The 13832-nt window shown below is 46.2% G+C and overlaps 1 protein-coding gene across 1 annotated transcript in view; it reads left to right on the forward strand.

Annotated features, from left to right (window-relative positions):
- The first annotated feature begins 538 nt into the window (after positions 1-538).
- The window catches only part of LOC118081413 (zinc finger protein 91-like), a 32082-nt gene continuing 18788 nt past the window's right edge, over positions 539-13832 (forward strand). Inside the window, exon 1 of the mRNA XM_060269859.1 lies at positions 539-4018. Within this exon, the coding sequence (XP_060125842.1) occupies positions 2698-4018 (1321 nt within the window). The 5' untranslated portion in view covers positions 539-2697. The remainder of the gene's footprint in view (positions 4019-13832) is intronic.

Consider the following 13832-nt stretch of genomic DNA (forward strand, 5'->3'; position numbering starts at 1 on the left):
AGAGGTGTGGTCCCTTCCTGTTTGAAGGAGGCAGTGGTAAAACCACTCCTTAAGAAACATTCCCTAAATTCAGAAAACTTAACTAACTACCGGCCACTTGCTAATCTCCCTTTCCTGGGCAAGGTTCTGGAGCAAGTGGTCACAAACCAGATGCCGGTGATATTGGAATAAACTGATTTTCTGGATCCATTTCAATCAGGGTTTATGCCAGGTTTTGTCAAAGCCTTGGTTGTCCTGTATGATGACCTCTGTCGAGAAAGAGACAAGGGAAACGTGTCACTTTTAATTGTTCTCGACCTCTCAGGGGCTTTCAATACCATCAACCATGGTATCCTTCTGGGGCGACTGTCTGAACTGGAGCTGGGTGGCACTGCTTTGCAGTGGTTCCAGTTGTTGGGGTTTGAATAATCAATTTGCACCTAAGCCAGTCTGATGTCAGTACGAAGTAAAATAAAAAAATTCCTTCAGTAGCACCTTAAAGACCAACTAAGTTTTTATTTTGGTATGAGCTTTCGTGTGCATGCACACTTCTTCCATTTAAGAAACAGAAGTTTAAGAAACAGGTGCCGGTATTTCCTGCTTAATTGCTCCAAAGTGTGGCGTCACTCTGTGATATAAGGCTCTGTTGAAAAGCATTTATGTTGTTGGGAGTTTGGAGAGGCTTGGAATGTGGGTGTGTGAGTTTACTGATAAAGCGTGGTTAATTTAAATTAGTAAGTCTGTAGGAAAAAAGGTTTTATGCTAACAGAGAGTTTTGAGTCTGTTTGCTTTATTTTTCTTTCTGTTAGAGCGAAGCCAACCATTTGTTTTCTGTAAACTGCTAGTGAGGGGTTACACGAATTAAAAACTAGGTTGTAAAAGCCTTTTTGACTCCTGGTGACCTGCTTCAGCCAAGTCAGTTTCTGTTGCATATTTTTCTTTTAACTTTGCCGGAAGCATACTTCTATGGGCAACTGGAAAACTGGGGTGTGAGTTTTACATTTAGCACCTTTCAGTACCCAGTTTTTCCCAATACTTGTCCAACTTGGATGGCCGTTCCCAGAGGGTGTTACTTGAGGAATGTGTTTCAGCCCCATGGAAGCTTCAGTGGGGTTCCGGAGGGCCCAATCCAATCCCCCTTGTTGTTTAACATCTACATGAAATCGCTGGCAGGAGTTATCCAGAGGTTTGGAGTACGTTGTCAGCAGTATGCTGATGACACTCAGCTCTATTTCTCCTTTCTATCTGCAGGTGAGGCAGTGGAAGTGCTGGACCAGTGTCTTGCCTTGGGAATGGACTGGATGACAGCCAAGAAATTGAAGCTCAAACCAGATAAGGCTCAGTTAGTGGGTGGTTCCCTAGAGCAGATGGCTGGAAGGTTGCCTGCTTTGGATGGGGTTACACTTCCGCTGACGCAGCAGGTTGGTAGCTTGGGGATACTCCTGGATCCTTTGCTGTCACTTGAGGCTCAGATGGCCTGGAGTGGCTTTCATCAGCTTTGGCTGGTGGCCCAGCTATGCCCCTATCTGGACAGGGATAACCTATCTACTGTTGTCTATGTCTGGCAACATCAAGATTAGATACAGATATGCATTATATGTAGGACTGGCTCTGAAGACAATTTGGAAACTTCAGCTAGTGCAGAATTCAGCAGATAGGTTGCTCACTGAAACAAGGCGGTTTGAGCATTTTGCACCCATCCTTGTCTGACTGCAATGGCTACCAATTAGTTACCGGGCCCAATTCAAAGTGCAGATTTTGACTTACAAAGCCTTAAATGGCTCAGGACCACAATATTTATAGGACTGCATCTTTCCGTATGAACCTACCCGGACCCTGAGATCATATTCTAAGGCCCTCCTTTGTGGGCCTCCTCCTCAAGAGGTCCGGAGAGTAGCAGCACAGGAACAGGGCCTTCTCTGCAGTGGCTCCCCATCTGTGGAATGCTCTCCCCAGGAAAGTTCGCCTGGCATCTTCATTATACAGTGGTGCCTCGACTTACGGATTTAACATGATTTCCCATAGGAATGCATTGTAAACTGAAAAATTCGTAAGTCGAAGCAACCCTATCTAAAAATTCGTAAGTCGAAAAATTCCTATCTAAAACGGCCATGGGTTTTTTCCGGATGTCAAGACATTCATAAGCGTGTGGCCATTACCCCCATTCGTAAGTCGAAATATTCGGTTGTCGAGTCAATTGTAAGTTGAGGTACCACTGTACACCTTTATGCGCCAGGCCAAAATGTTCCTTTTTACAGGCTTTTGGTTGATATGTTTGACATCCTTTACCCTATTAAAAATGTGGCCCTTTTTGGGGTGGGGTGTTAGTGGGTTGTTGTTTCATTCTGTGATTTTTTTTCTGAGAACCACGCTGAGACCTATGGGTATAGGACGGTATATAAACTCAATAAATAATAATACTAATAATAATACTTTCATTTTTTGTACCCCACACATCTGACTGGGTTGCCCCAGCCACACTAACTGGCTTCCAACAAATGTAAAAGCAGAATAAAACATAAAACATTCAAAACTTCCCTATATATGGCTATCTTCTTAAAGTTGTATAGTTGTTTATTTGACATCTGACGGGAGTGCGTTCCACAGGGTGGGCATCACAACCAAGAAGGCCCTCTGCCTCGTTCCCTGTATCTTCACTTTGTGCAGTGAGGGAACCTCCAGAAGGCCCTGGGACCTTGATCTCCGTGTCCTGACTGAATGATTGGGGTGAATAAATGCTCCTTTAGCATTTCATCAGTTTGCCTTTTTATTCCATCAGGAGATGTTGAAGGGATGCTGGCAGAAGGGGAACAATCAGAAGTGTCATCAAAAGGATCCAAAGAGGAGGAAGAGCAAAGGAAGCAGAGGGTTCAAGATGGAGGCAGCAGGCAAGAGGGGAGACGAAAGCACAAGCCGGAGGGTGACTCTGCTACATCTCAGGGTGGTGACAATCAAATTCACAGAGAGGAGAAAAGGCATGAATGTAAAGTGTGTGGAAAGAGATTGGGTAGTCACTCAACTCTGAACTCACATCAAAGAGTGCACACAGGGGAGAAACCGTATACATGTTCCGAGTGTGGAAAGAGCTTCGGTTACAGTAGCAGCCTTACATCACATCAACAAACTCATACAAGTGAGAAACCGTATAAATGTTTGGAGTGTGGAAAGAGTTTCAGTTGGAACAGAGCCCTTACTAGACACCAAAGATGTCATACAGGGGAGAAACAGTATACATGTTCCAAGTGTGGGAAGAGTTTTGGTTACAGCAGCAGCCTTATGTTGCATCAACAAACTCATACAAGTGAGAAACCGTATAAATGTTTGGAGTGTGGAAAGAGCTTCAGTTGGAGTAGAGCCCTTACTAGACACCAAAAATGTCATTCAGGGGAGAAACAGTATACATGTTCCAAGTGTGGAAAGAGCTTTGGTTACAATAGCACCCTTAAGTCACATCAACAAATTCATACAAAGGACAAACCATATAAATGTTTAGAGTGTGGAAAGAGCTTCAGTTGGAGTGGTAGCCTTACTAGACACCGAAGAACTCATACAGGGGAGAAACCGTATACATGTTCAGAATGTGGAAAGAGCTTCAGTGACAGTGGTTACCTTACTACCCACCGAAGAACTCATACAGGGGAAAAACCGTATAAATGTTTGGAGTGTGGTAAGAGCTTCTGTGATAGTGGGAGCCTTACTAACCACCGAATAACTCATACAGGAGAGAAACGTTATAAATGTTTTGAATGTCAAAAGAGCTTCCGTCAAAGTGGTTCCCTTATCTTGCACCTACGAACTCATACAGGGGAGAAACCGTATACATGTTCAGAGTGCGGAAGGAGCTTCAGTCACAGTGCTACCCTTACTAACCACCAAAGAACTCATACAGGGGAGAAACCGTATACATGTTCAGTGTGCGGAAGGGGTTTCAGTAAGAATTGTAACCTTACGTCGCATAAAAGATTTCATACAGGGGAGAAACCGTATACATGTTCAGAGTGTGGAAAGAGCTTCAGTCAGAGTGGTGTCCTTACTAAACATCAACAAACTCATCAAGGCAGCAAACCTTATAAATCCTGAGAATGTGGCAAGAGCTTCAGTCGCCTCAACTCCCTTTCGAAGGAACTTGCGTTTCAGTAGTAGCCTTGCTAGACACCAAAGAAATCATACAGGAGTCAAAATTGGAAACAGAAGTGTTAGAGCCAAAAAGTAAGAATCTTTCAAGGATGTATAATTTGTTGCTGGAATGGCATACTAAAGATGAACAAACAAAATTGGTTATGATTGAGTGGGCAAAAGATATAGGACATAATATAATGATAGAAGATTGGGAAAGGTTGTGGAAGAAGAACATGAAGTTCACTGCCTGTAATGGGCTGAAAGAGAACATGATGAAGATGATGTATAGATGGTATCTTACACCAGTAACGTTAGCTAAGATTTATCATAAACAAGATAATAAGTGTTGGAAATGTAAGAAATTGGAAGGAACCTTTTACCATATGTGGTGGACTTGTCCCCAAGTAAAGAGCTTCTGGGATAAGATTTATAATGAGTTGAAGAAAGTGTTTAAAAACACGTTTATTAAGAATCCAGAAGCTTTTTTACTTGGTATTACAAGAAAAGAATTACCTAAGAAAGATGTTACTTTTTTTCTGTATGCCACAACAGCAGCTAGAATTGAATTAGCAAGGAATTGGAAATCCGAAGATATACCTACGGTGGACGATTGGCAGATGAAGCTGATAGAATTCATGGAACTGTCTGAACTGACTGGGAGACTCCGAGACCAGGGAGAAGAAACAGTGGGAAAAGACTGGAGGAAATTTAAAGTTTATTTTAAAAAGAATTGTAAGATCAGTAATATTTAATAAAGAATTTGGAAGTATAAGGATGCTGCAGAAGTAAGTTAGATTATTGTATTACTGTATATGTTAAGATCTAGCTATATGATAAGATGTTATTTAACTCTTAAGACTAAAATCATATCATGAGGTTTTGGAAATTATTGATAGAAAAGGGATTAAGAGTAATATTTGGAACAGATAATTAAGAAATAGAATGTATTTAGAAAGATTTAGAAAGTGCTAAGTAAGAGATATATAGAAACGTAGAAAGGAGGGGAAGGAGGAAGTCGACAAAGATATGGAGTATAAGAATGAGTGTTGTATCTGTATGTTCTTTTTTATGTCTAGTTTTGTTTTTGTAATTTGAATATGATGTGATAGATTGTTTCTTTATATGTTTTGTTTTTATAAAAAAATATATATATAGAAGAAGAATATATAGAAGAAAAAAAGAAGAAGAAGAAGAAGAAGAAGAAGAAGAAGAAGAAGAAGAAGAAGAAGAAGAAGAAGAAGAAGAAGAAATCATACAGGAGAGAAACCGTATACATGTTCAGAGTGTGGAAAAGCTTCAGTTGCAGTAGTAGCCTTACTAGACACCAAAGAACTCATACAGAGAGGAAATCTTAGAAATGTTTGGCCTATGGACAGAATTTCTGTGACAAGGGCTTCCTTACTAAAAATAACTCTTACAGGGGAAACAGAAAATTTGGAGTGTGTGAAGACCTTTAATCATATCAAATAACTCCTACAGAGAGTAAGCCAATGGTCGTGTTCAGCATTAGAATTTGCTTTCATTAGAATTTTTATTCCTTTTAGTGGCTGTGTTACAGATTGTTCTTCCGATCAGAGTTAGATTTACATAGCTGTAAGATTGAGGCACAAGGAGAAGGAGACAACAGAGGACAAGATGTTGTCGTATGTAAAGTAGATCTTTGCAATGAGAGTACAGCCCCTCAGATCACACCTCTAATGAACAAATACTGTTGAAAAACATATACTGTATAATAAACCTCAATACGCAGGCAAGAGAGAAATGAGAACAGTATAGAAGATGCATTGATTTTCCAGCCTGTGTCTAGAGTGTTAATAGGTTGAAAGGTTTCAGGGTGTGTGTTTCTTCACCTTCGTCTGCCTAGGAGGGCTTTCAATTTTATGTCTCCGAAATATCCAGGCCGTGGCTGGTGCCGAATGGGATGTATTTGTGCTGTGTGTTCTCCCCTCCACTAGTATTTCCCGTAAACACCCCCCCCCATTCTGAAAATGTGAAATCCACTATGCAGCTATGTGCAGGTATTTGTTTATCTGATAATCTGGCAAAGGACTAAGATGCAACCTCATACAGCACACAACACTAAAAAACTAAATTACAGTGGGCAGTGCATTAGCAGAGCCCCCTTTCTCCCCATGGTTGCGTACCTACACCAGGAAATAACTTTCTGACGGTAAGAGCTGTTCAACAGTGTACCGGACTCTCCCGGAAGGTGGAGAGAGTCCTTCCTTTGAGGTTTTCAAGCAGAGGTTGGATGGCCATCTTCAACGGATGCTTTAGCTGGGACTCTTGCATTGCGGGGGGTTGAACTAGTATCCTTCCAACTCTATCCTTCCTAACGTGAGAAATCGCGGAATTTTCACCCTACACCCTTTTCCCTAGAAGCCGTACTCCTTTGGGGCGGGTATGGAGATGGGTGGCGGGTGGGGAGATGAAGCCTGCCACCTCTGTACGGTGCCTGCCCTCAAGGTGAAACGGATGAGCCCAAGTGGTCACGCTGCGCCCACAGTGGCCCTTTCCGCAATTCCCTTTCAGCTCCCCCCCCAGAGGCCCGCCCCGTGGTCTAGCCTCCGCCTCCCTCAACAGGTGTGTGTTGCCACCGGCAGCAAGCCGCACCCTGCCCACTCCTTTCCCCGCCTGTAACAACAGCCGAAGGTGGAAACGTTCTGCAATGTCAGGCGCCCCAGCGAGCGTGAAGCGGCATGCCCTGCGCTGGCTGCGGCGGGGTTGTGGGGTTCTGGCGCACCTCGTCGCGCTGGGCACCACCGCGCTGTTGCTGCTGCTCTGCAGGCCCGGCACCAGTGAGTTGACTCCCCCTCCCGCTTCCATTCTCTCTCTTTTTTTTAAAAAAAAAAATAATTTTTATTAGGATTTTCCAAATTTGAAAAAAAGTAATACAAAAGAGACAACGAAGAAAAATACAGATAATACAGAAAAAAAATTAAAAACAATTCTTAGATAATTTACATTGCAAATAAGGACCCCCTCAGGATCCCTTCCTCTGTGTTTCTTTGTCCCGTTTATATTTTAGCAAATTCTAACCCATTTTAATCACTTTATACAATCTTGTTTTAGTCTTTTCTGTTAACCTATCATATTTTCCACAGCTTATTTAACACCTATTTCTGCTCTTAATACAGTGGAACCTCTACTTACGAATTTAATCCGTTCCGAATGCACATTCGTAAGTAGAAACATTCGTAAGTCAAAATGATATTTCCCATAGGAATGCATTGGGAATGGATTAATTCGTTCCGGGGCCTTAAAAAAAAGGCACTTTAAAGGCCAGCGGGAGGCAGCGATGGGCCCTATGGCCGGATCGACAGCTGGGGAGGCTGGTGGCTGCGGCGGCAACGGGACCAATCCGGCCCTATGGCCGGATCGACAGCTGGGGAGGCCGGCGGGAGGCCAGTGGTTGCGGCGGCGATGGGCCCGATCCGGCCCTATGGCCGGATCGGCAGCTGGAGGGGCCGCGGGAGGTAGCGCGAGTGACGGGAGGCCGGCGAGGTAGCGCAAGATCGGGCCCTCGCCGGCTCCGCTACCACCACCGCTGCGAGCCCTGAATTGCGGCGTGGCGGGGACTTTTCGCCGTTTGCCTTCCCCTTGGTTCGGGGAAGGCAAACCGTGAAAAGCCCCGCCGCGCCACAATTCGGCTCCTTCCCCCAGGCGCTTCGTCTCGGGGAAGCAGGCAGGGAGACGGCAACAGCCGGAGAAGCTGCGGGCTGTTGCCGTCTCCCTGCCTGCTTCCCCGAGCCGTAGCGCATCGGGGGACAGAGCCGAAGATCGGCGGGCGCTCCTTGCTGGGCTTGACAAGCCCGGCAAACAGCGCCCGCCGATCTTCAGACCTGTGCTGTGTGACAGGCGGGGGGGGGGGAAGCGGAGATCGTTCTCCGCTCTCCCCCCACCCCCGCCTGTCACCGAAGATCGGCGGGCGCTCCTTGCTGGGCTTGAGAAGCCCAGCAAACAGCGCCCGCCGATCTTCGGCCCTGTGCTGTGTGACGGGTGGGGTGGGGTGGGGAAAGCGGAGATCGTTCTCCGCTCTCCCCCCACCCCCGCCTGTCACCGAAGATCGGCGGGCGCTCCTTGCTGGGCTTGACAAGCCCGGCAAACAGCGCCCGCCGATCTTCGGCCCTGTGCTGTGTGACGGGCGGGGTGGGGGGGAAAGCGGAGGATCGTTCTCCGCTCTCCCCCCACCCCCGCCTGTCACACGAAGATTGGTAGCTGAGCCGGCGAGGGCCCGATCCCGCGTGAAGCCGGCAGGAGGCCGGCTTCGCAGCAGCGGTGGCAGGGGAACCGGCGAGAGCCCGATCCCAAGCAAGGCTGGCACACATTGATCGTAAGTCGAATAAATTTGTAAGCCCGCCCCCATTTTTTCCCTTCGTAACTCGAAAAATTTGTATGTCGAGTCATTCGTATGTCGAGGTGCCACTGTATATAACTTTTGCATATTTTTTTAAATATGACTTGAAATCTTTCCAATCTTCTTCAATTGCTTCCTCTCCCCGGTTGCGGATTCTCCCGGTCATCTCAGCCAGTTCCATGAACTCCATCATCTTCATCTGCCGGTCGTCAATCGTTGGTAATGTTGGTAGTTTCCAGTTCTTAGCAATTAGAATTTTTGCTGCCCCGCTTCCATTCTCAAGGCAAAGTAACGGGACGAAGGGTGGGGAGGGCACCGGTTCCTCTCCTTGCTTAGGGCCACGGCCACTTTTTAGGGTACCCAATGGCTTGCTTTCGCAAGGAGTTCCTGCTCCCTGAGTTTTCTCCATGGTTAGGCCTGCTCTGAGTAGACCCACTGAAAGTAATGGGCTTGGCTTTAACAGAGTTGAAAGCTTTAGATTCCCCTTATCTTTCCAAGCAACACACACATGAGGGATTCTACGATCTTTGCAAGGAGGAGAGGTCTATGATTGATGTAAAAATGAGCGGACTGCAAGTGATGAGACGGACTGCAAGTGATGAGACGAGGTGGTTGAAGGGTGTTAACAAGGCGATTACACACACAACCAGGAGACCTGCCACTATCACCCCTCAAAACAGCATTAAACAAATACGCACACAGCTTTGGCTTGTCTGTAGTAGCAGTTTAGGCATATGCCCTTGCTCCATTTGCAATTTCACACTTGAGAATGGACAGACAACCCCCAGACACAATTATTCTCCATACTGCATCCACATTTGAATAATGCACAGGTATTTCTAAATGGAGCACGAAGCTCCGGAGGCGCGCAGGGAGTGTGAGCCTGGGGCTGCCGCCTCCACGCCTCTCAGCTGTTCAGCGGAGGCAGCCCCAGGTTCCCACTCCCATATTTTATTTTTTATTCCGCTTTTATTTTTCCTAAAAAAGGTAAACAACTGGGAAATTTGGGGGGGGGCAGAAGGTGATCTCACCTAGGGCGCAAAAAACCCTAGCATCGGCCCTGCCGGTCCATAACATGAAACTTACCAAACCAAACCACGACTGCGCACACGTGGGCATGGTTTTGCACTTCTGCACATGCGCAAACAGTGATCAGCCACTTCTGCACATGCGGAAGCGGAGAAACCTGGACGTAACCCATTCCAGTACTTCCGGGTTGCTGTGCTCCAGAAGCCGAAGGTTTCATAATCCAAAGGCAAAGTAACCTGAGGCACCACTGTATGTTTTAAACAAAATTTTTAGATACATCAGATTTGCACAGGACAGTCAAAATTTTAAAAATTCCTGTGTTAGCGAGAGAGTTTCCCTGTTGCATAGTCTAGTGAAAGGCAATATTTCAGAACTGAATTCTGCTGATCAAATACTTGATAGCGCAGGTAATAGTCCAGCAAACACAACACATCTCCAATGGATGCCTGTTGCTCTTGCCCCTGTTAGGGAATTTTATAGGGGGGGGGCACCCAAACGAGGCTTCATTTGGGAATCAAGATTGGCACTAATGCCCTCAAGGGGACCCCATTTGATCCTACAACACCACTCTAGTATCGCACCAACACGAACCCCTCAAGATCAAGCCCTGAGTAATAAAGGCTCCCTTTCCTACCCTTTCTCTGTTGCCTGAGACTCTATGTAACCATATTTCTTTATGAATGAATACAGTGTATCTTTATTTCTAAATGAAACCTCCTTTTTGCGACTCTGGCCAAGGGCTCTCAGGGATGCAGGGAACAGCCATAATCCCTTAAGCAAGAGGTCAGGTAGCCAGGGTGGTGCTCCTCTGCATATCCATAATCCATTCAGGTACCATCTCCTGCCATTCCCAACCCTCCGAAGCCAGAGGCAATACACACAACTGGACCCATTGTTTCCCCCCACCAGGTACTCAAGGATCCCTTCCCAGATACTTACTGGTACTTGCTTAACAATGTCCTGGGACATCCTTATGCTAATCCTGCTTACCTCCTGTTTACCTGTATGCTAATGCCCCTTGCACCTTCCCCTTTTCTGACGTTTTACCCTGTCACAAGTGATGTATGTATGATGCTTTCGATGTGCATTATGGGATGGTGGTGGGAAGTTTTAAAAGTTCTTGCAGCCCTGTTCACAGGGTTCAGTCTGGCATTGAACCTGCTGCGCAGTAATAAACCTTGCTGTTTGCTCCGGATCATGGCTGGACTCCTTCCTTTTATACTCCGCAACGACCACAGGCCCTTGCCTGATGAGCTGGGTGGCTGAGCATTCTCGCACCCAGAATTTTGCCCTAACACCCCTTTCATTGCTTCCTTATTAGAAACTGTCCTCTCCCCCCCCCCCAATATGTCTGCCATTCACTAAAATGCTTGCACTTCCCATGGCAATGCACAAGCCCTTCCTGGGAATTCCTGGGCAGAGAGCTGCTGAACCCCAGACCCCAAAAGGAAATCCAACCTCATCCAACAGGCAATGCTAAAAACTGAATTCTGTTTTAAATGCCTTTTTAAAAGATATATTTGCACAGGTACTCAAGTGCAGGCTTTCCCAAACTTGGGTGTCATGCTATTTCTGGGCTAAAATTCCCATCATCCCTTACTGCTGCTAGCTGGGGGTGATGGGAGTTGTAGTCCAGAAAGAACCGGAGACCCAAGTGTGGGAATCCTGCTCTAGTGAAAGGTGAGGATACAGACATGAACTTTGCTGATTAAATTGTGGATTGAATCTTTCATAGCTCTGATAAGAGAGGAGTTCAGGGAGCAAGCGGCCCTCTTACTCTGATGACTTTGCTCCCCCTGCCTTGCTGAGCTTGTGTGTGTCTGCTTCCTTGCAGCCAAGGGATCTGCTGCTGTTCAGGCTCATGCTGCCATCATTGCTGCCTTGTTAGACGCTGCCCATCCACCCCCAGATGTGTCATTCACTATAAGGTTTGCACAAGCCGTTCCTTGCCACTGACAGAGAGCCTGCACAGCCCCCAATGATTTGGTGTTCATCCCAGAGTGAAGAAAATTTACTTAAAAGGGGTGTAAAATAAAAAATTCCTTCAGTAGCACCTTAAAGACCAACTAAGTTTTTATTTTGGTATGAGCTTTCGTGTGCATGCACACTTCGTTAAAAGGGGGGGGGTGTTAAAATTCGACACTAATAGCTAAAGAAATAAAGGAATTTATACAATAAGCAATCATTGTGTGCCTGTGCATATTTGGGGACAGGGGGAGGAGGTTACTTGAAGGAAGGACTGGGGGTCTCAAGGAAAATAGATGATCCCTCCAGAGCTCGGACAAGAGGATAAGCAGCTCAGTCTGCACAGAAGGACAACATGGAAAGAGGAGCTGTGTTGAAGTCAGCAGCTTTGCAGGGGTGGATTGGGACCACTGCTGTTTATTCTGAACATTTAATACTTCTCCATTCAGTCAAATGATTTCAACACCAGTCAGATGGCTGGTGCTTTAAAGGAGCCCCTTGATGGCTGCGCCAAGGGGGGAAATAGAGTATCTCCTTCGCCGAGGAAGCCATAATATGGATATAACTAGGTATTCCATCTGCCTTACCAAGACATTCCGCACTGCCTCTTGGTCTGAGGGATTGTCTGTGGTGTTTTGACCAGAGAGCAGAGATTGGGATGAGGGCACCAAGCTACACTTCAGCTTCCCTCACTGAGCTGAGTGATGTGGTGGTGTTGGAGAACCCTCTCGTGATGGTGTTTGGGGTTGCATCCATGCTGAGGCTGCCTCAAATAGGCCTGTGTGGGACTTCATGGCCTTCCTGACAACCATGGGGCTGTCTCAGGATACCAGAGGACCAACGAATGTGGCTGAAACAGGGCTTTTTTCATCTGGAACTTACGGGAACTCCGTTCCGGCCCTTCTCAGGTAGGTGCCATTGCCATTATAAGAGAACGAGAGAGGCGTCCACGGTGAGTTCCGGCGCCTCTGGTTCTGGTAAAATAGTACTGGGCTGAACATATCCTCAATTTGTCCTCCCCTCCACCCCAAAAAAGAAAGTGTGGATTGGAAGCCACCTAGAGTGGCTGGGGGAACCCAGTCAGATAGGAGACATGTAAATAAATTATTGTTGATGGATGGGGGGGCTCTTTGTGAGTATTGTGATGGGTGGACAATTTTCCTGCTGATGTTTGGGCTGAATATGGCTACTCCACTGGGAAGGGTTTCCCTCCTCCTATTTCCCCTTTGTAGTTTAGAAACTTACCTTGAAATCACCCAAGCCCTTTTAGGTTCCACGAGTCATTTTCTGTGTCTTGTGAAATCCTATTTGCTAAATGACCCATACGGCAGATGGAATCTTAAATGTTCCTGCATCAAAGGTGCTGGGGCTGTTTTCATAAGTGAACATCAGACTCCCTGGCTTCAACCTCTACCTTTGTGATATATATCTAATGTGATTTCATGCCCAATAAATTTTTTGACTTTTTTTACATTGTTATGAAAAATGTACCCCAAAATGCGTTGCCTTTTAAGAAGGACAGACGCGGGTCGGAAGCTCCAAAATTTGCACTAAGTTCAGCTCCGCCGGGAAAATGACAGAGACCACATGATGCTGTCAGGAAAAACAAACAGATCCCTTTATTGCAGAATGCAAAACTACAGCTGTAGGGTCCCTGCCTCTGGAAAGAAGGAAGGAACCCCGGAAAATGGTTAAGTCCCTTTTTATACCCTCCTGTCCCTGCATGAAAATCCCTGGACTGGGAGGGAGGGGAAGGACAAGGAGGATGGGTGGCGATTGGATTAGCTGGGTGAGGAGATGACTTTTTCTTTCAGATGGGGAGATGTCAATCGTTGCATGAAGTCCCTTCATGGATCAATGCCTTGTCGTGGCGAAGGGGCTTGAATAACTCAGAGAAGCTATGAGCTATGCCATGCAGGGCCACCCAAGATGGACAGGTCATAGTGGAGAGTTTTGACTAAACGTGATCCACCTGGAGAAGGAACTGGCAAGCCACTCCAGTATCCCTGCCAAGAAAACCATAGACAAAGACAACAGGCATATAAAAGTTATGACGCTGGAAGATGAGCCCCTCAGGTCGGAAGGCGTCCAACATGCTACTGAGGAAGAGCGGAGGACAAGTACAAGTAGATTCAGAGCTGATGAAGCGGCTGGGCCAAAGCCGAAAGGACGCTCAGTTGCGGATATGCCTGGAAGCGAAAGGAAAGTCCGATGCTGTAAAGAAAAATATTGCATAGGAACCTGGAATGTAAGAACCATGAGTGGAGGTAAGCTGGATGTGGTCAAAAATGAGATGACAAGAATAAATATCGACATCCTGGGCATCAGTGAACTAAAATGGAAGGGAATGGGCGAATTCAGTTCGGGTGACTATCATATCTAC

Source organism: Zootoca vivipara, chromosome 2 (assembly GCF_963506605.1).
Source record: "Zootoca vivipara chromosome 2, rZooViv1.1, whole genome shotgun sequence".
In the NCBI taxonomy this organism is placed as follows: domain Eukaryota; kingdom Metazoa; phylum Chordata; class Lepidosauria; order Squamata; family Lacertidae; genus Zootoca; species Zootoca vivipara.